Source organism: Manacus vitellinus, unplaced genomic scaffold, assembly GCF_001715985.3.
Source record: "Manacus vitellinus isolate BGI_N305 unplaced genomic scaffold, ASM171598v3 scaffold_3_pilon, whole genome shotgun sequence".
In the NCBI taxonomy this organism is placed as follows: Eukaryota; Metazoa; Chordata; class Aves; order Passeriformes; family Pipridae; genus Manacus; species Manacus vitellinus.
Genome location: NW_021940535.1, coordinates 5,544,143 through 5,567,786, shown reverse-complemented (window position 1 = coordinate 5,567,786; position 23,644 = coordinate 5,544,143). Strand labels below are relative to the sequence as shown.

The window sequence follows — 23,644 nt, the reverse complement described above, 5'->3', positions numbered from 1 at the left end:
TTGCTTAAGTTACTTTATGAACTCCAAAGCTTCTTTGAAAAAGTAAGCAGTTTAAATTAGCCATTTAAAGACGTGTTTAATTCACGCTTTCTTCCTGGGATTGAGACTTAGATCTCCTTTTTCACTTTACACAGTCTATCCCTTCTCTGACCTCTAATATGAATAAACTTTAAAATTTAAAACATTAGGAAATAAATTTGCTCCTTTGTACACCTCTCAAATCTCACAAACCCATAACACAAATCCTCATAATTAAATGGACAATAATTTAAATAATTATAAACATTATATGTAGATTATATGCTTTAACAGTGATTAGATAATGATTACTTTGTAAAGCATAGAGTCTATAATTCAAAAGCTTGCTAATGTCTATTTTGAAAAAGTTAATAACATCTTGATTTTTTTAAACAAAAACCTTAAAACACCCCAAGTCTTCTAAACTCAGTGTCTAAAAACCATTGACCAGGCATGTGGGATTGAAGTGAACAATTTAAGGTGCCTGAAGCTGAAACTGTATCCTCATGAAATTTGTGTAAGCAGTTTGGTGAGAGTTTCTGAGTTAAGAAGTTAACAGGAAGTCTGCTCCATTTCTTCCCTTTTCTCTGTCCTGCAAGAGATGAGGCACAGAAACCTCTTTTGAAGGAACCTTGAGGACCAGAAGATATGCCAATGCTAACATGACACTTCCCAATTCCATGGGTACTAGGGATATGAAGTGAGATGCAGTGAGAAATTGGTAAGAAATGTGTCTCATTTAAAAAATCCATCAGGAAGAAGATTGAGATAATTGAAACTGGCTCTATAGGTTTTCTTGTCTGAAAGAATTTCTTGACTTTCCTCTCAAATAGGAGTTTGTAAGAAACTGAATAACCACAGCAAAAGGTGAATAATGGACATAGCAAATGGAGTTCTGGTTTCTTTTGAACAATATGGATCAATTTCAGGGAAAAATCTGCCTTTTCTGAGTATTTGCTCATACTCTCCTTTCAACAAAACAATGGAGACAGAAAGTGTTTCCTTCAAGCAGAGCAGTTCCTCTTACAAACTTCATTTCTTTAGTGTTCTTTCCAAGAAAGAAAAGAAATCTAGGGATCTCTTCTTCTGAGGTCCAGCAACTCCTCTGACTTGACTGTTAATTTTTCTTATTTCTATATGAAGATATTTTAAGAATGAGGTCTAGGAATCCTACCATGCTGTAATTGATCTTTGCATCTGTCAGCAATTTCATTAATTTTTTGTCTCATTTTCAATTTTTTTAAAGTAAGTCAGGGAACATAGGTGACATGTCCTTTAGGAGAAAGGCTGAACTGGGATGCCCCTTCCACTTTGTGTGATTACAGAGACAAGATTACTTGAGATTCAGCTGAAGTCAAGTAAAGAAAGTCCTCCTGTGAATGTAGAGCTGAAAACAGATGATATGGGACTTTTCTAAGGAAAATTGACATTGGAAAGGGCAGACAGCTTGCTCAAACAAATTTTTTTTTGTTAGTTCAATTTAATTTGGCATTTAAAACCGGTATGATACTTTGATCTCAAAATATTTTAAATTTGAAAGTTCTTTTGAAAAATAATTGTTTATAAAAGTATTAAAAATAACCTGCAATTAACAATGCCAAAAAAGCTTTCTAGTCATTCTTATAAAGTTTTAAATGCTTTTTCCACAGAGAAATAAGAAAATTCTGTTCTGAACAGGTGTAATCAATTGAAGGACAATAAAATAAATGTGCTATTCAGCTATTCAATATGGCCCAGAAAGTTAAATGTCTGTCTTCCTATATCACTTTGACAAAGAGAAACCTGCATTTATTCCATGATCCATTCACGGATGCTGAACCTTCCCATGAAACAACAAGCTATCTTAGCTCAGAGGGAAGAAAATCATGAAGAACGGTACTGAGTATTACCACCTGTTTAAAAAATTGTCTAATTTAAAACACTAAGCATTTTAATCATACTTTTCTACATCTGAATGCACTATAGTAATGGTAACATTTTACTGCGTGCACACTAGAAGCAGTAATCTAACAAAATGCGTGTTTTTAATATCTGCAGTTCTGAATATACTGTTGCAAGATCTATGCAGATAAATTATTAATTCTTTGCAATTATCTCTTCTACTGACTAGCCACAAGCCTTTGGATCATATCCTATCAACTATCAGACCAAATATATTTCTGGCAGGACTTTTAAGGCACAAGGATCTGTATTGGAAGAAATACAGCAGCAGCTCGGAGGCTTCATTTCTTGGAGTTCTTGACAACTTTGACAGTTTTATTTTGTATGACTGAAAGACCTAAAAAAATAATTGACTATGGTATGACAAAATAACAGATGACTATAATTAATTCTAGCTTCAGCCCCTATATGCCTGTTGAGTTCAATAAGGTACTGAAGTGCACAACTTAGTGTTGAATTTGGTCCAGAAAACTGAAAGAAGCGTGAGACTTACTGCATCTAGAAAATTTCAGTAAAACCCAATAGTATAAACATCTACCATTACTCCTACCCTTTCACCAGAACTTCCTATAGTGTTCATCTTTACATCACATCTGTGCTCATACCTCATACAACCAATCTATGCCTCACATACAGGCACCGTGGGGAACATAAGGGTTCCGTGACTTAGGTCACATCTTCAGTTGCTTGTGTAGTTTTGACACCAAATATTTTGGGAAAAGATTTATATTGATCATACCTTGGAGAAGCTGAGGGTGCTGGGGGTGTTTAGCCTGGAGAACAACAGGCTTGGGGAGACTACCACTTTCTACAACTATCTGAAAGGAGGTGATAGCAAGGTGGGTGTAGGTCTCTTCTTCCAAGTAACAAGCTTTAGGACAAGAGAAAATGGCCTCAAATTGCGTCAGAGGAGGTTTAGATTGGAGACCAGGAAAAATTTCTTCACAAAAAGCATTGCCAAATACTTGAACAGGCTGGTGGAGCCACCATCCCTGAAGGTATACAAAAGATATGTAAATGTGATGCTTAGGGAAACAGTCTAGGAGTAGAATTGGCAGTGTTAGCTTAATGGTTGGAATTGATGATGTTAAAGGTCTTTTCTAACTTAAAGGATTCTATGGTTCTATATGTAGGTTAGTTCTGTCTTTGAAATTTGTATCTCCTGGTAAGCATTTTTCATGCTTATCCTCCCTTTTGTCTTTTTATGTCAAACTATTTTTTCATTTGGGCTTGTTTATTCTTAATATAGATTATATCTGAGTCCTTTTAGTCTTACTTTTGGACTTCTGTATAATAGTTTGTCAGTAAATCTAAAGCTGTCTTACATGAAAAATGTTGTATTCAGGTGTGTTGGATTCTGCTCTGTGTAAAAAATTACACTTATCCTATTCCCATATCACAGGTGACATTTTGGATGAGGAAGAAAAATTAAGTTACTTGCTAGGCATCACACAGAAAAAAAAGCATGCCAACAGCCTTCTTCTAAATAATAAACTATCTAAGTAGTTCATAAAAAGACAAAATGTGGGAAAAGAAGTAATGTCACATGCTATTAAGATTCCAAGTTACTATCTGGCTATTTACTTCCTTTCTGTAAAAAGCATATCTCTACTGATTTTTAAAAAAACTTAGGCATTTGAGCCTTTTTTACAGTAAGGTCTCTCTATTCTGTCTGACCTCAATATTTAATTGTACCAACCACAATATATCTTACTTTCTGTATCTATAATCACTTTGCATTCTTGAAATACAATTTTTTTTTGGTATTACACATAATCTGTTAACTGTGCCTCCTTAGAAGACCTCAGTTTCAGTCCTTGGAGAACTAAACTATAGTACAGCTTTTGTCTCCAGCCTGAGCCCCAGAAGATTGCTTCCCATTTTACTTTCATGGGTGTGTGGAAGAAGGCAAATCCCCAGCAGTGATGCTTCTCTTAAAGTGGCACTTACCCCATCAGCTCAGATGACTAGTTTTATTAAGCCTTTCTTACATACCACATAGCTTGTGTATCTGTAGCTCGTTACTCCACATGAGGATTTCTTAACCTACTGCTGTTTGAAGCTGGAATCAGTGACTCTACAAATTATTATATTTTCTTTCTTCTTATCTAATATACAGAAAAGTTATTTCTAGCTGAAAAACGATTAGTAAAAGTAGTCTAAAAATTATTTCTGCATCAGATTCATGGGTTTTTTTATGTTGTTCTCATCATTTGGTAGATCCTTTAAATGATCCTGGAACTGGTAAGTAGATGGGGACTGAACAGCTATTTCAAACATCAAACCATGCCAAAAACAAATGGAAAAAGAAATTCATAACAACCATTGCTTTAAAAAAACAAGCAAAACCAAACCAAAACCTTAAAGGATTATCTCCAAAGTGTGCTATAAACACAATGAATGATGTTTCTACATCTACTAAGGAAGGAAAGGGGGGTCTATTATCGTGAAAGTCCTCTAGTTAGAAGAGGAATTAAATATCCCAGTATAAAACATTTTAAATGTACCCCCATTCATAAGAAATAATTATCTGAAACTAAATGGTCCAAGATGCTCAAGTACATTTAAAGCAATGGTGCAGCACAGAGGTAATTAACAGACGTCTTCATTCATTCTGTAAACACTTGGCTGTCAAGCACAAGCAAAATATGGATACTTTCCCTCTGCTTGTAAACACACACATATGTATTTCTCAGAATTGATTTAATTTCAATTAGGCTTCTTTTGCAGTGCTCTTGCTGAAAAGACAGATGACCTTTTTGCAAGGATATGCAAATTTACCCAAGAGATTAATTTCTTTATTACCTTTTTGTGTTTTTTTATGATACCGTTACCTCTTGTCTGTGTGTGTATTTATCCACACATACTTATTACAGTACAGTAACAGGGGAAATGAGAAAGGATACTACACAAGGTACTTAGTGAAGTTTTAAAAAAATGTGTAATTCCTGCCATGGGCAGGAAGAATTTGTCCGTTCTTCCCCAATACTCTAATCTGAACTGCATTCTTCATTGAAAATGTTATGCGGTGCACAGTGCTTACAGCATGCATTTATGGACCTGTTTTCCATGAATCTGTTAAATCTTTTTCTGAACCTACTAATGTCTGCTTGCACAGCCTCCTCTGGCAGCAAGTTCCAGAAGTTTATTAGTGTCTGTGTAAAGTAGGACATTTTGCCCATCTGTTTTAAGCAGGTCTTATACCAGATGACAGGCCTGTAGTATTTTTTAATCACCTTTTCCAACACTACCAGCAGATTTTATTTTATTACCTTTATACTTGCCTGTTTGCCTGGAAATTTGATTTTTCTTAATTTTCATTTGGCTTTGATTTGTCCTAAATAATTTATAAAAATAAATATATATATGCTCAGGTTTCAGTAAAGGTGACTATATAACTTAAGCAACAGCTCCAAGTCATAATTCAAGAAAGATTTTGTTTACCTCAATTTAAATTTAACATAATCTGGTAAACAACTTCCACTTGACCAAAAGTCAAGCAAAAGATAGTACTTGTGATAAATGACTTATTAGCTGTCCTTAGATATTGCTTTAGATAGAACCATTTCTTCTCAGAAAAACATTTCTTCTTCTTCAGTGAAATATGAAAAATAAGCCATCTGAATCCCATAAGGAAGCTTACTTGTAAAGTCACACTTCTAGTGTAAAGAATCCATGTAGCATTTTAATTTCAATTTAAAGACTGTTGGAAGCGATTTGAGACAAAAATGCAACAAATTACCTTGTACCTGATTTACAAAGTCTCCATTGCATACTCAGATAGCTCTTAGAGACTTTGCAGGGTCTCCAGGGATCCTTCTTCCTACATGTAGCCATTTTCATAAATATAGTATTCTGCACGTGAACTGGTGGCAGGGGAAAGAAAAATAGCTAGAGAATGGGGCAGGGGGAAGGGGAGGGCATGTGGGGAGAGTTGCAACCGAGACAAATTGTCTAGCCATGATTAATTACAGACAAGTAGTAATTTGGAAAGCTTGGGGCATTCCTTCATTATGCAACACACACATACAAACCCCAAACCAGGAGGGAAACACGAATAGTAACTAAGATAAACCCACACCTAGTGCATGATATTAAAACAATTTATAGAATTTAAGCGTCTTTTACAAGCCTAAGTGCAGGAAAAAATAAGTAAGAGCAGTCTACCTTTTCTTTAGGTATTAGAACCATTACCTTTTTGCTCTATTTTCAGACTTTATGTATGAAAGGGTATTTGATTGCTTCAAGTGTTTATCACAGATAGTGCAAGCAATCTTCCTTTTGACAGTAAAATAATGCCCTATGCATATAACAATAGTCCCCAAGCAAACATAATACTGCAGGTAAGTCTTGCCTATTGTTTTTTTCTTCTTTTTCTTTACCAGGTCTTTTGCAGTGTTAAGAATCTGCTATGGGGCAAAATGAGAAAAGGATAAAGAATGATTCTTCCTTCAAATGCTAAAGTTTTGCTACTACCTTGGTGATGAACTGACAAGATATTTTGATTAGTCTCTCTGAAGAAAATATCCCCATCAAGTCTGGGACCTGATACAAAAAATATGTCTTAAGGGCTTCAGTTTCTCTCTTCCCCAAAACCCTCCCACTCTCCCTCCCACATGATTATTTTCACTCTTCCCCTTATACATATATATGTCCTGGTATACCAAAGAACAAAGTGCAAACAGATAAACAGGTATAACTTCTGTTTACATTGGAGGCTTAACACCTTCAACTTGATGGGCTCCCTTGTGATTGTTTTAGCTAAAATATGACTGCTAATAGTAATAACAGCCAAGCATACACTTCTGTCTTCATCTACCCTATAACACAGGTTGTCATGGATTTTAGATGTCTTCTACATATGACTGCACTGATTCAGAAATAAAAAAGTCATGGGAGTCCAACAATTTAAGAGAAAAGAAAAGCACTCTCTTCAAGACCTAAGCAGTGTCAGGTACTGAGTGAAATACATTGTGCTGGTCAGCACTGGGGTGATTTCATCTTCATAGCATGGCACTGAGGGCAGAGTCATTACTCTTTAAGTTGGCCCAGAAATAAAAGGAGGAGGAAAAGGAGAAAATAATTGGCAGCTGAAAGTTCTGCAGTGCACAGTGCTCAGTGTACTCTGCTCTTATCTGACAAGCTGTGGCATTAAGGTCATTTGCTGTAAAGCTAAGACCAAAAGCTTTTCATTCAGGCTAAAAACTCTGCATCTTTCTAGGCAAGACATAGTAGACATTTTTGTTCTTGTTCACTCGACTTGTCACTGACACTAATCATGAAGTTTAATAACAAAAACAATACATATATGCTGGAAATAATATTCAAATCATCTCTATTGTAGAATTAAAAATCACATATCTGCATTTTCACCTGCTAATTCATAAACCTTCTCAGAAATTTCTTAGAATTCTGCAAAAAAGATAAGATGTTTCTAACAATTGTAAGAATATGCCAGAGAATAATAATTAAAGATACCTAGTCGCGATAATTTTTTTTCAGTGCCACTGTTGAGTGATTCTCTAACTTAAAAAGATCTGAATGAGAGCATCAGTCTGTGAGCAGTTGGAACTGAAGTCAGCTGAACACAAGAAAGCCTGAACAGCAACACTCAGAAGTGACATTGGCAGCAGGATGAACACTCGCTTTTTGTCTCATAGTGATTTACAGAGCAAATTAATAAAAACTTCTCCTTTTCATCTCTATCCCCTTTAGGTTAATTCACTACTGCTAATAATGAATGATGAATGAACCTGAAGTCAAATGGGAATCATCTTCATCCTTAGCAGGTTGCTAGAGCTTGACCATTTTCACATTTACAGCAAGGTAAAAGACTCTGCTCATGATGCATGAAGCAGTACAGATCCCCGTTTCCTCATTCTTAGCTATGCTAGTTTTGCATTGATTGCAGGATGAAAAATCATAGTAACTGCACAATGAGTTCACAGGACTGAATAAATAACACTGAGTAAGAAGGGACCATTTTAACAAAGACAAGGCATGTTGCCAAAGAGTTATTTCATGTCACATAAAAGTCCACATCTTCCGCATATTTTCAGTTTTGGAGAAAGTTACGACTTTGTTTCTCAGATGTTTGGTCACTGCCATGAGCCATAAGCATTAAAGGAAATGCTTTCTTTACTGTCAGTGAGTGGGATGACAGCTAAACTCCAAGTGGTTATAAACAACACCAGAATGAAGTCTCTAAGATGAATAATACAGAAGGGAAAAGAGAGAAAACACAAGCCAAATTTACATGTTTCATAATTCACTTCAATGAATAAGTTTCATGATTCATTGAATCCTGAAACTTCTAATCCCATTAACGTGTATTAGTACAGGTTGCCAATCTGTCAGTTCCCACGAGCTACATACATGTGGCTGTTGTCAGTACTTGCATGGAACATCTCTAAAGGAGAAAGAGCAATCTGAGTGATCCTAGGTTTTCATGGATCTTGGACTAGAGCTGCCAGATCATTAGAAATACAACACAAACATTAGGGGTAACTCCAGGTAGCAGGTATTGTCTGTCCTTCAAAGTCTACATAAAAGCAGTAGCCTGAACACTTATTGTACAAGAGTTGCTGTGCCCTTCATCTGCCCTTAAATTAACTTTTAGATCACTCAATCTAGTTTTATGTGCATATTTACTGTAGTAAATGTACAGCACTGAGCTAAAACCCAGTCTCTTTGTGTTTGTAGACAGTCTTGTCTAATAGAGTCCTGGTCTGTGTCTAAGAGTCCTACTATGGTACCAAGGTACAAGCAAAAGAGAATTTGAAAGGCACTACTTAGCACATCTGTGGCATGACCAAGTGCTCCAGTTTAAAAATTTCTGTCTCCCAAACTTTTTATCTCTTGTCATCAGTAACAAAACCAAGCTTTTCTTACGGAAGAAACAAAAAGGAGAAATGCTTAATGGACAAGCATAAGGTATATATAATTTCTATAAGTGGAAACATAGAACAGGTTATAAAAATAAGAGGACAGAATTCACTTAATGTTCAGCATACAATCTCTCTTTCAATATTGCACACCAGTTACATCTGATGAGCACAGCTGAGAAATGCAGAACAGACAGCAGCCTATTTAATAGCCAGTCACTTGCTCCTTTTCCCTACCAGAGTAGTTTTAATGGTCAAATTATAACTAGAAGAAATGAACTTACTGGCTTCTGGCTATCTGTTTTTTCTGTTGGTGGAAGTTTCAGCTCAAATCTACCAATCACTTGGAAAAGAAGTGCTACCAGCTGTATTAAACCTAACATTTCCTGAGGTCTGAATGCTTGACTTTCTGTCTTTAGTGTCCCTCTTCATGAAGATTTTTATTCTGTGCCATTACATACTGTCACACTGCTAAATTTTGATTGACTGGAAATATATTAACATTAGATGCTGATGTCAGTGTACAAAGGAACTTTGCAAGGTAACCCTGAAAAACCTACAAAAGGTTGTCTGGATTTGTAGGAGTACAAGAAAAACAACCATATGAAGTACTGCAATTTGTCAGCTAAGCTTCACTGTCTCCATCCCTAAAACTAATTTGTGCCTTAAGCATAACTAAAAAATAAATTTTGGTATTTCAACTTTTATTCAATTAAGAGGTGTAATTACTGCACACGAACACAACATAAAACACAATTAATTAATGTGTTTTCCGGTCTGTCATTTCAAAGGTGACCTTTAAGCTCTGCAAAAATGTTGAATTACAGTTTTCAAAGTGGGGTGGTGATGCCTCAGAGTTTTTGATTTTTTTAAATTTTTATAGATTTTAGAAGTAGTTATATAGTGGATGTAGATTTTAACATATCAGTATTTCCAGTAAAAGTAACTACAGCAGCACATAACTCAGGTATCATTTCCACACTGAAGTCACCATTATCCTCTGACAAAGCGCTGACATTCTCTACCAGCATAATTAACATGCAATCTCTTACTGTCTTTTACTGTATTATATCCCTTACCCTGTAGCATAATGTTTACACATATCAAACCTCATCCCATATCAATGCCTCAAAATTCCACCAGCTGTTTAGTCTTCTTTTCAAGGTAGAATTGTAGAAAAACACCTTAAGGCCTGCACCAGAAGACATCACGACCTTCAAGCCCAGAAGTTTGGAGGAACTCCAAGGACTGTGCATGCTCCGAGGAGGATGAAGATGATGAAGGAGGGGTCCCAAACTCCCCCAGACTCAATTTCCAAAGGGGTGTGCCAGGGGTGGAATAGGGCAGAACTGGGGGGTGGACAGAATTGGGATTGGATGGACATTGTTATAAAACCATAGAACCAGTGTCCGGGTATACACACAGGGGTATGTATTCCTGGGGCCTGAGGGCTCATTAAAAGCTTCTGCTCTTCTTATCTCCTACACTAAGTTACGCTGGAGTCTTTTTTTCTCCTCAGTCTTTAGGCAACAGTGACTTAATGCTACAAAATTTCCTCAATTTCTAGGAAATTTGGGTTCATCATCTTTATCAGATGTGAGGCAAAAAAGCAGGACATCACAAATCTTACTAGATTTTTTCTGTTATTTTTTTTCTTTTCTGGTTTCATATAATGCAATGTATTTTCTTGTTAAATACAGGTCTCTATTTTAGCAAAAGCTCTGTTTCGCTAGTTACTGTTTAAATATATGGTTACCTTATATAAATATTTTTGTATGTTGTCAATCTGTCTGGTTAAATTGGAAATTTTTCATATAGCTATAGATATAGATATAAATAGATGTATATGTATATATAGGGTGTTTCTAGTCCTCAATGCAAGTTCCTCAATACAACTTTTATAGTCCTTCAAGTCCTTTTAGATATATTCATATTTGTTCGGTTTTACATTTTCAAGATTTCATTATATAATGCTACAAATAGTAACTAAATTGAAAGCAAATGTAGTCAAGTAAAGCCAACAATAAGTTCTCAGTTTGGTTTTGGTTTTTTGTTTTTTACAGAGAGTGTATAACCTAGGCACTTCTGATCATATAGCACCTCTGAGGAAAGTCCAGTTGCTGCCTACATAGGAAAGTAACCGAAAAAATATCCAAAGACATTGTTATCAGCTTCTGATGAAGGACAGGAGAAGCCAGTGTCATGTAACTAGCCAGTTCTCTCTGCATCAGCAGCTCTGTTACTGAGATCACACAAGGATGAAGGACAGATGGATTTTCAGAAGTGCCTAAGGGAGTCAGGAACTGAAATATCAATGATTTCGATGGTAATTAGTACATACTAAACTTGGTGTCTACCTATAGCTCTAAGAGGCTTTAATATCCTGTTATATCTGGCTGTAAATGACCTACCTGTCACTGCCACAGCCTCAGGCTGGCATTTCAAGATCCACCATATGCCTGTCAGTCAAACAAGTCATGTCATTTTGAGGTCTGTTTAGTCATCTTTTTCCAGGACCTGAAACTTTCTTCTGAAACTCACTTTGAAGGAGAAGAGTTGTGAAGGGAAGGGGGGATGTATCCTACAGAGCTTTCTAGAAAACACCTGTGGGATGGTGGATAGAGTTAAACCTAGAGGGGATTCAGAATTTTAAGGTAAACAGTAGCTGCAACTATCTGTATGGATGGAGGTTGACATGTTCTCCAGTACGAGGATAAACATCTGCTCAGAGAAACAGAACAGAGTGTGGAACAAAGTGGAGACTACGTGGTCCCCCTCCATTCTAATCCCAGCAGAATGGGAGAACACTGCAGTACTAAGACCTTACAGTATGCCTGATAAGGGAGAATCAAGATGTTCTGCTGCTGAAGCCAAAAACCATATCAAACCCCCTCCTCAGGTGCCAAACCACAAACATCAACTACAAACATCACCCCCTCATTAGGTACATCAACTGGAAATGAAAAGTATTTTTGACTAGAGTCACTCAAACTCCACCCAAACATAAAGAAAATAGTATTGGAGATAGGGTGGAAGTGGGAGACCTCCACTGACACTGCTGGGATCAGTCAACGGGCTGAGTCCATCTTCTCTACCCCCCAGAGTGACGCCTTGGGTGAGAAATGTGCTCTACTTGTGTTAAATGCTGCTTTTAGGCTAGAGCTTTTACCTGTGCTTACCCCATAGTATATTAATTAGATTATTTCGTATCAGAGCTCGTGCTTGCTTAGTATATGTATCAGTAGATTGCTGAAGTGCATTCACATCACGAAGTGCTAAATGAGATTCTTATGGCACTTTTTCTGAGTAAATCCTTGAACAGTATCATATTATGTCTTCAGACCTACTGTGATTGCTATGTAATAAAAAGTAAGGAGCCTGTGGTGTAGAAACTTTGGCCAATCTGAGTGACTTTAGGGTCAAAGGAGATTAGGAATCAAAATTGCTTTGCAGATCTTTACACTTGCTACTTAATTGATACAGAATTGGTACAGTGTGAGTGTCTCTACAATGCCAGCCATTTTTTTAAGGAACTGTTTAAATTGTAATAATAATGTTTTTATTCAAATAAGCCTTTTTTTTTTTTAAAGCCCTACATTTTACCTAAAATTACTCATATGATTATGATTTTGTTTAATAGGAACCCAGAGAAACTCTTGTTACTAATAACAACTACCTTAGTAGATTTTATTCTCTCAGGATGAGGCAATCTGACTTTGAATGTCACCAACACACTCTCTAAAAAATTATCTTTGTTAGGAAGCAAAAACTAACCTTTTTATATAATCTGAATCATTTAACTCTGAATTAATTTCATTTTGGACACAAGTCAAGGATAATTTTGGACTAAGGATAATTTTGGCAAGATTACTCTGGGTGTAGCTCTTCCCACCTATGTTTTTGTTTCTTTATCATGACAAAAATGATTACTTAATACTTACATTGCAGTAGCAACATGGGTTTCTTTTAAGAATATGGTTCTATTTTAGATGATGTGTGCAAATACACATAAATTTGAATTACATATCACTGACAATATATACCATTTGGCTTATCTACTATCTAGGTATGATAATCAACACATTAGGCATGTGCTAAATAGCTCTACAACTATTTTATTCAAATAGACAAGTGTAAAGTTGCTCAGTGAAATTTTAAAAAGCATTAATAGAACAACTGTCCAGATGCAAGGTTTATCAAGCTTATGGTGTATGCTAACGCCTGGGAAAAGTTACACTGTAATTGAGCCCATGATTAACACAGCTGGTTCTATACTTACACAAAATTACTCACATACTTGGTTAAAAAACTCAAATCAAACCAAACACAAAATGTAAGAAAAAGAAGCACTTCAGCCTGCCTAAAGAGCTTTAATTTGTATCCTGTACCTATCACCGTGATACAGTCCTTGACTTGTCACTGATTATTATTTATTCCAGGGGGCTCCAGCATTGTTCAGTATAGGAGGCAGACAATACTCACTTCGTAAAACACTGCTTGCTCTCCAAATTTATTCGCATGCTTCAATATGTAAATCCCATTTTATGTCTAATGTGTTATTTCAAATCTTTCTAGAAAGACTGCTTTTTCTCTTTGGAGTTTTTATAGTGCTCATTAGTACAGCAGATGATTGCTTCATATATCTACTTAGCTTTGCAATACCTCCATGGGCTACTATCTGGCATAATTTCCATTCTACAGTTTGGATGTTGAGGCTGAGAACACATACTTAGTGCTCAAACTGAGATTCCTGCAGGCTTTTTTTTTTTCTTTGAAGGATGGCATAGATACATTGAGAGAGAATGATCCCTTATTCTGGTTGCAGCTGTGAATGTTTGGTAATTGCACAAAGTAGACCTCTGGGTTTTCAGTTAGATCCCCAGAAAATGAGGATTAAACTACTGACTGTTCTGTGAAGAAATGGCTTACGAAACGTCAGAAGCATCATGCAGGAATGTGGTTCCAGAGGCAGGGTTAGAATCCAGTTCTCCAGGGGAGCATTCTCCTAGTTTTGCTATGAGATGATTCATCAAACTAATTCCTTTCTTCATTTCTAACACAATTTCTAATTTCTACAATAAAAACTGTGGACAATATTCTACTTACACTACATCATTCTGATTCAGCCTGAGCCACTTTTCAGTGGCTCCCCAATCTCCTTTAAAAATCTCTGTGCTGAATCTCACTCTTCCTTTTCACCTTTCATTTTCACAATTTCCATGCAGCAGACTTCTTTTCTCATTTTATTTCTTTACCTTTTCTAGTATAGTTGCTGCTGTGGCTACTGACTTCTCCCCACTCTGTCTTCCCCCTGCAAACCCTAAATAATGCAAAACAACTTTTCCCACATTACCTGGGCAGGAGCAGAACATCATTGTATGCATACTAAAATCTAATGCAGTGCTCCCAGCTATGGATAAGATATGCAATTATGGCAAAAGTCCCACCTGGTCTCTCAGCCCCATTTCAGCCTTTACTCAGCCCTTCTGTTTGAGGACTGTAAGTTTTTCTAAAATTAGTTGTGCTGATGAGCTATAGTGACAGCTGTGGCTAGTTGCTTTGTCAATCTGTGAACTGAGACCTGTCTGCTCATCATAAACTGTTGCAGATTCTGTGGTCTAAACCGGCAGCTGTTTTGCTGTCACTAGAACTGAGTACATCCTTGCTGGAGGCCCTGCTTATATTCTGGCCCTGATGCTTGAAGTCATCAAGCTCTCTGCTCTGAAGCTCACTTGCTTTTTAGATATTGATCAACCTGGCTAGATAAAATTCCTAAGTAGGACTTCTCAAAATAACTCTCAAACTCAAAAGGTATGACTATGGAAAGGACTAGATTTTGCCAAAACCAAACTGAAAATATGAATTTTGAACAAAATGCCCTTTAAGACTATAATAAGTCATTTGTTTCTTCCTGTGATTTACACACACCACAGATTAGAATATAATACCCAGTTGTATAATTACTTTTCATGAACAGTCCTGTAATAAACTGTAGTTGTCCTGAAAAAATTATGATATGTATTTAGAGAAATACTGTATAAATATATTCTTGTATGAATTCTGAGTAAACAGCTGAATATCTTTTATGGCAACCCTATCTTAGACTTAAATCTAATAATTGTACGAATCAATTTATTGGTAGAATACAGATAATCTTGGTGTATATGGGGATGTAGAGGTTACAGAAAAAGATTATTTAGAGAACACTGCTTATTAAATTGCCATTTGTGACTCTTTGAGAGTCTTTAAGAAGAGATCAAAAGTCAATGCTATTTCCCCTACACATTTCCCTTAGTGTAAAAGAAAACACTCAACATATGGTACAGAGACCATTATTCATGGATATGCATCCAGTGCCCCAGGCAATGAAAATTGTAAGTGCTCCTAGTTCTACCATTATTGTAATCATTATTACAATATCTTTCTTTTATCATTACCATTTTGACACAGAACCAAACCTACCTCCCTCCTGCCACATTGCTCCAGTGCCTATACTTGAGTTGGAGTCCTCTGACTTTATATTCTTCACTTTGTGTATAATTCTACCTCTGAACTTTGACAGCATGTCTGATTCCCCTGTCTCTAATATTGACTTCTCTATCTCTGTGGTGTTCTATAATTCACCCCATATCATAACTAACAACAAACTATTCTAATAATGTCAAAGCTTTGGGAGGCAATGTCTTTAGAAATATTTGATTTTCCACATCTTAATCTATAATTTTTTCATGGCCTGAAAGATTTCTTTTATTACTCTAATTTTGTATTTTTCACACTTCTTTCTTACAGATCACACCAAACTGGGAACAGTGGTTGATACGCCAGAGGGTCATGCTGCTATTCAAAGGGATCTTCACAAGCTGAAGAAAGAGGTACACAGAAATACAATGAAGTTCAACAGCAAAGAGTGTAAAGCCCTGCACCTGGGGAAAAACAACCCCATGCACCAGCATGTGTTGGGAGCCACCCAGCTGGGAAGCAGTTTGGCAGAAAAGGCCCTGAGAGTCCTGGTGGACATCAGGTTGAACATGAGCCAACAACGAGCGTTTGAGGCCAAGAAGGCCAATGCTAACCTGGGATATATTAGGCAAAGTGTTGCCTGCAGGCCAGGGGAGGCTACCCTTTTCTGCTCAGCTCTGGTAAGGCCACACTTGGAGTGCTGAGTCCAGTTCTGGGCTCCTCAGTACAAAAGTCCAATAGCTTCCTTCAAAATACAGAGCCTTGTTCTATCATACATCTAGTTCTTAACACATTTTTCTCATGAAAGATGGATAATGAGGGTGAGAGGCAATAGATGAGTGATTTGAATTCATATTCTCACATTCAAATGCAGCAACAACACCACAAAAAGGAGAAATTCCGGGGAAAAAAATGAAGTTGTAGAGATAAAATTAGTACTGTATTGTAATATAACTGAATCTGATGGAGACAAAGTTACATTGGCAGCTAAAATGCTGGCCTTTCTTGTGAGAACTTGCCTTTGCAATTCTAGCATTCTTTTCTATAGCTCAGTGGGCTTGAAAACATAAATATAGTAGTCCTTATATTTGACAGTCACAGATACTGTGAATAAAATGGAAATGAAGACATGGATAGGTAACGTTGCAGGAGGGTCACAAATATAATATTTTTGCCTTTGTTCTTTGGTAAGAAAGGAAATGTAGAAAAAAGAGATATTCAAAGTAATGACAGTGTTGTAAAAGTGAAGAGATTTGGTCATTCTCATCCTACCACTTTGTAAACCACTCACCATTGCTTATAATCAGCATCACAGTTGCAGTAGTACTTGGGATCAGTACAGTTGCGTTCGATGCCGCAGGCACATTTTTGAATGCCAGGTCCTGATCCGCCCCAATAGTAGTGCTTCTCATTGGCTTTTCCAACCCACCAGGTATATGGATTCCCTTCTGCAAGGAATGAAAATGCAAAGTTATGATGCATCAAAGAGGTAGTGCTCCATAATGCATTGACTGAGCTTAGCTGTTTAATATGCAAATACTAACAACACACAACTGGAGCCATCCCATATTTCTGGTAAACAAATGAATTCATCATTACTGAGCAATTCAAAGGACCTTACCAGGTAAACAGAACACATTTTCTTTTCTTGCGATTCATGCAATTTATAATGATTGAAATTAATTATTTTTTATCTTATATGCTCTTTATTTAAATTTTTAATTACTCTCTGTTTATATAATGAAAATATGTGCAATTCCATAACTATTTTCAATTAATTTCAAACTCATAAAGTAAGCTATCAGATGGATTATTTCAATATTTGAACACAAATGCTGCATGGAAAGATACATTTATTTTTTTTTATTTTGTATTTTATTTTATTTTATATAACAGTTTTTAATTAGAAATTATTCTGTCTTCACTGAAAAACAAACATGTTCATCATACTCTCTCCAAAACAAAGTGTAAAGAGATATTATCAAACTCCAAAAGCATCTTAATTATTTTAAAAAAATATATATTTTTTAAAAATTTAATAATTTAGCAGAAGTGTTTTGAACTTTGATGTAATCATATTTCTTGGCATTGGGTCTGTAACTTGATATTTCCATATATTGCTGTAAGTTTGTTTCTAATCCTTTTGGACTAACTAAGCCTCTCATGTACAAATAAATAAATAAAATCCTTCCACTTTAATTTCTACTTTGAAAAACTGCCCTTACCAGATTTTTTTTTTACATCTGGTTCAGCAAGACACTTAAATATGAGCTTAACTTCAAACACATGTGAATAACTCACTAAATCTCAATGTACTTATCTTAGTGATTTTTCACATTGAAAAATAATGATTAAGCTCAGCCTATAATCATGTTTTTTAAAAATGTCTCTTTTCTCTCATCTAATCTACTGTTTGTATTTTTACATTAAATCAAATTAAACTATTTGCATGGAATTCACTTATCAATAAATTTTACAAGAAAAATACTACATAATAGGTATTCTACTTTTGATAATTTTCTGTTTGCACATCTCACACATCCCCAAAAAACTACATGCATTATCCTTAAAATAGCCAGTTCACTTATTGCAGACATACGTTGAAAGTAATTCACACCAAACTCTAAAGTAAATTCCAGAGACGAAGAGCACAATCAAATATCTGCACACATGTTTAAAGAACACCAAATCCCAAAAATACACAGCTCTCTGAAAACACTGACTTTTTTCAATGTTCTTGAATTGTTAAATATCATACAAAGGTAATGAAAATACAGCAATGTGAAAAATTCGTGGCAGCTGAAGGTTTTCATTAGATGTTATTATGCTGCACAGTGTGGCCATTCAGCTCTAGTGCTAATGCAATGGGTATGGTAATAGCATGACTTTATTCTAGACACTAAATTGGTCATTTTAGCTTCTGTGACTCAACTGTCATGGAACTAAGTGCTGCAAGTTAGAAGAACATGCCATGTGAATGCTGTAGCAGCATTCCCAACCTGCAACACGATCTAACAATTCTGACAGTACGTAGCACTGGCTTACAAAAGATTATTTAATAAGTATTTAAGAGTAAATGTTATCTTTCCATAGTGAATGACAGAATTATTTTACTGATACAGGATCCAACTACAGCATTAATGATATCTAAAACTCCTATTTTATTTTTTTTCCCATCTCATATTTGAAGCTAGTTTTTATAACGTAGCGGCAATGCTGCAGTTTTGACTGTTACTCAAAATTCTCTTTGTTTACACCCTTGCTGTCAAGTGAAGGATTGCATGATTCAGTCAGCAAGTAATTCACTGGGAAGCAAAACTGCTAATTAAAGCGCCAGAAAAAAAAATTACTTAGAATTGTCAAAAAGAGGATTAAAAATTCAGAAACAGGTAGAATAACTAAAGCAGATGAAAGTGATGGCAGAATTACAGACTACAGTGACGGCTGTCACAGTCCATGGTGACAGACACAAATGGGGCATGTTTGAACTCATCTAATTGACAATTGATGCACAGTTTTAAACCTACAATGTATTCTAGCAAAGCCAGAGCTATTTTTCACATTCATTGTTTTCACTGTGCATATACACTAGCTAGGGATGTGGCCCCATTTGGACACAAGCCTCTTCATTCTGAAGAAAAGACCTACACAAATGAATTTAGGAAAAGACTAACATGTATGTTTAAAATTTCCAGAAAGGCCAAGGAGGGAATATAAAATTTTAGAGGGTTTGCATTCAGCACATTTTCTGCTAGACATCCCCACAGCCGATAATCACAGCACTGCCTTGTGAACATCACCAACAGACTGATTGCCCAGCATATTATGCTTGGGCTTGTAACAGAGGGGATCTTGGTAGACAGCTCTCATTAGGTGGCAGCCATGCAGTGGGGCAGACTTCCCATTAGGACGTAACCCCACGCACAGGAATAAGATGAGCCTCACACCAGATCATCCTGTATCACGGTGTCCATAGAAGGTTTTGAAGCTCCTTAACCATCTATGGTTAATAAAAGAAAAATGTGTGGAGACACAGTTGTGTCCCATTTGCTCTGTGACAGACAAATGAGAACAGCCCTCTGTGGTCTTCCTGTTTCACGTCAGCCAAGAAACAGATGAGCAGCATTTTGTCTAAGGTTCATATGCTTCAAATCAGGAATGCCATGAAGTTATATTGCAGACACCGCTATGACTGGGCATAACAAATAGTAAAACCCTGCAAATGCAGAGACTGAAAAAAGCAATAGAAAAGAAAGACTAGAAGGGAAAATGATGAATCATGCAGGAAAAAATATTTAGAAACAGAACCACTGTTCCCCTCTCACATTTCACCTTTTGTTTTACATCTGTAGTCTCCTTTTGAGAATGTAAATCTTTCTGCCCCAGAGCCCTTTGTTTTCTTTTCTGTTTTAGAAGCTTTTGGAAAGAGCTGATCTAATTAGAAAGAGCTGTGCCATACAATATGAAGACTGATCATTAAAGGATGTTATTCTAAGCATGACAGTATTTTATCATAAATTATTATTCTGCTAAAATAGCAATAGTATTGGTCTTAACGCATTAAAAGTATATACATTCAGTTTAACGACAGAAAACAGTGGAGGGAAAAAGTTATATATATAAGTTTTCAAGTGTATTGCAATGACAAGTAGTAACAGAAAATATTTCTTCTGGCTTTTAAGTTATCTTTTCTTATGTTAGGAATAAATTTTGAGTGATGGGTTAGCTTTCTTGTTGTCATTGATTGAGTGCTTCCCCCTCCCTGCATCACTCCCAGGTTTAGCATTACGAGAAGATGGAGCAGGACAGAGACCCTCTGCCTGCATGGGATCCTTTAAAGTTAAGTCTTGATGCAGAACTGCTCCTTGGACACAAAACAGCTCTTCTTCAAGGGCTGTTGTGGGAAGTGTTTAACTTTGTGTGTACTGAGTTACGATCAGGATGCCTTTCCACTTCCCTTCCACTTTTCTGTCAAGTTGTCTTCTTGTACAGAATATTCAAGAAAAAGTAAAAACTAAGGAAACTTCTTTGTATTCTCTCAGAGAGTCATAAAAAAGTGATTTTTTTTCATATCATAAATGTATCTTTGTGTGAACTATTTCATTTAATATAAAACCCTACTCAACAAAAGTTAATGTAGTATGAACAGAATTCTTAATAGTCAATATTATATTTATTTCTAACATCGCTGAACAGTCTCAAAATGTATTACTTTTGAAAGTACACTTTGTATTCTACTGAGAATTTAATATAAACAATTGGTTTTATTATTTTTAACGCAACTGAATAATTAAACTGGTGTTGCTTTCAATATTTCAAGGCTCTTCTTTCTAGCTGTTCACTATTGGTAACTGAAGCAGCAAAACTGAGAGAACGCAGATTAGGGAACTCAATTAAGTGGACAGATGTATTTATTTGTAAATTACCTGGAGAAGATAAATACTTGTCTTTCATTAACCACCTCCTCCCTATACCAAATTTTCCTCCAACCTCTTCATTCTTCCTTCATTAAAAGACAGCCCTTTTTGTAAAAAGCTCTGCAAAGCCTGGCTGACTCCCATGGCTGCCGAAGGAAGAGTGGAAGTGTGCAGTTTCTGCTGCAAGAAAGGTGGCTGTTCTCTCCAGCAATTATTCTTAAGCACCTTTTCCAGCTTCTGTAAACAAACGAGCAACAGCGGTGAACACCCAAGGTTCTCTCTTTGGTTCTCTGTCCCAGCTCTTTCCCAGTCCTAGCACTTTGTTTTGGGAAGAAATTAATATTGGCAGCCCTACTAAGATTATGGCCTGTCTCATTTGGAGTTCTATGCCTGAGAGGGGGAATGGGAGGCAAGATTTGGAGAAAAGATCCGAGTTTTGCTATTACCTCTTTGCACTCTCTCATCATTCATTCACTTTTTTAAGGATGCTAGAGGGTACATTTCTACCTATTTATGTTAGTGTCTGTTTACAGGAAAGTTTCCTGACCTCTGTCTGGTCCTTAATACTAGGAACACTTTCAAATGGAAGTCAATGACTCAGAACCTCTGAAAAACGAGATTGGTGAAAACTACTTACTGGGGAGCCCACCTATCTTCAATAACTACATTTAGTTGTTCCCATGCAAACAATTAGGTGCTCATTTACTGGACTGGTAAAGTTTGAATTGAACTTTTATTTTTTTTTTTTTTAATGTGTCCGTTCTATTTATCCATTAATATTAAATGTTCCCTAATAAATATTAAGGAATGTCAACAACAATTGCACAACGTGTATAATTGTTATTCTTTTCACAAAAAACTCTTTTGTTCACTTCTTCATTTCTTTTGAATGGGACAGGTTGAATCAATTACCCAGTTCTTATTAGTAACAGAATAGGCCCAAAGGCATCTTATGAAAACATATCGCAGTTTTGGACACCTAAATTAACCACAGTAAGAAATGAAAGCTATTTCCCAGGGATAATATACAATGATGAAATTAGAGACAAAAATTACAAACAGTCAATCTGGACATGTGGAAAGCCAAGCATAATTCTTCTATTTTTGAATGAAATACATGTGCATTTTCCATTAAGCTACACTATAACACACAGCACCTTTAGCCTCACACAAGGGTAACTCGATTTAAGATCATGGCTCATTAACGCCTGTGCAGGAATTTTATCTGATATTGCATTGCAGAAGCAGACACTGAAAGAATAATTTTGTCACCGTTTGAAAAGTTCAGCATGCTAATATGGCTGCGTGCTTCATGGCTTTCACCTTACTTCTTATTGCCAACTTTTTCCTCACACCATCAGCAGTATCTATTCCGCTCAGGTAAAATAATTTTTACGAACATTGTGAGGCATTTACCTTAGCTTTTGAAGGCTTAGTGTTTGGGAAAAATGAGCAAACGTGGTTTGATGTCACTCATGAATTAAGTACATCCACATGTTCCAATTTCGGATTCTTAAAGTCCAGGGTGTCAAAGCTGGGAAGGCTTTGCGGACCAAGTTTACTTTGTGCTGATTTGATTTTTCCTCATCTTTATTATTATGTGCATGCTTAGCACCAACAAGAAGCTGATCAGACACTTTGCAGGTATGCTGCCCCTGTCCCGTATCTCGGAGTTGCCCGCCCAGACTCAACGCGCAGCTGCCGAGGAGACTCATGACAAGAGCGGACACTGCCAACTGAAGATGCTACGCTGTAGAGAGATTCTGCTACCGCTTGCAATCCGGGTGGATTGTGGGCAAACTCTATCAGATTAAGTGGTTACCCAGAAGGCTGAATGATTTGAAACTGAGAGAACAGAACTCAGAGAAGAGTCTGTCTGGCAGGTCACATTTCCATATTTCAATGACAGTACCTGTGTAGAAACTGACTTTTAAAGTGAATCTTCTAAAATAAAATGAGAGTTCTTAAATAATATCTATATGTGGTTGTATTGAGATTGTTTTTATTTTAATTAATGTTTTAGCAATTTTCTATTTTTTTTCCAGTAGTACTTCTTGCTCAGTAATGTGAATGGATTTAATACGACAATTATAAGTGAAGTCAATTCTTATGTTGTTACTGTCATTTTGTTAACTCATAAATAATTTTTCTTTACAACCAAATGGGAAAGGTATAATGAGTGGTTAGTATTTATAATTAGAGGTTGTATCTTGGTAATCATTCCACTAATGACTGAGAGTTAAGATTAGCCAAACCTTCATGGCAAAACAAATGAAGTATTTGAGCACATTAGAAACTTGGGGCAGAAGAGAGAGATGCAAAAAGAAACCAACAAAAGGAAAAGAACCTAAAAGAACCCTTGGCCATTTCAGAAATCTAGGAATACCTAATTTATAGCTGCTTGTGCATTTACTGGAAATATGACCTGAAAATTTTAGTTTGCTATTTATGATAATTTTCATTTTGTACGTTCTCGTGTCTGATTTAGTTCTTTTTTTCATGGTGCTAGTATCCAATGATTTTTTTTCTTTCTTTCTTTTACTAAGACTAGCCTCAAAGATTTGTTTTCTTTATAAACTCACTAAGGTGGTTGTTCTATTTGAGAGTACTATTTATTTGCAAAGGTTATTTAAATTGTGTGGAAATTTAAGATTTAAATTCTACTCAGAAAAAGAACCCTCAATCATGCCCTACTTGTTAATATAATTGATATGACTTGATGTCTAAATCCATGTCCAAAGCATTTTAATGCAACAGTACTTAGAAAGAGATGTGGTTTCTTTTCCTTTGTAAGATATTCAGTTATACCTCAAAAGTAATCTATAAATGGAAAATTTTAAGAGAAAATGAAGATAAATATTGGAAAATACTTGTGAAAAGTATCCAAAGTGTCAGTAAATGTTAATATAACACACCCTATTTACT

The 23,644-nt window shown here is 36.0% G+C and overlaps 1 protein-coding gene across 1 annotated transcript in view; it reads right to left on the bottom strand.

The window, feature by feature from the left end:
* The window catches only part of CNTNAP2 (contactin associated protein like 2), a 1,004,683-nt gene that overhangs the window by 166,099 nt on the left and 814,940 nt on the right, over positions 1-23,644 (bottom strand). Inside the window, exon 14 of the mRNA XM_018075661.2 lies at positions 16,594-16,750. Coding sequence (XP_017931150.2) covers positions 16,594-16,750 — 157 coding nt within the window. The remainder of the gene's footprint in view (positions 1-16,593; positions 16,751-23,644) is intronic.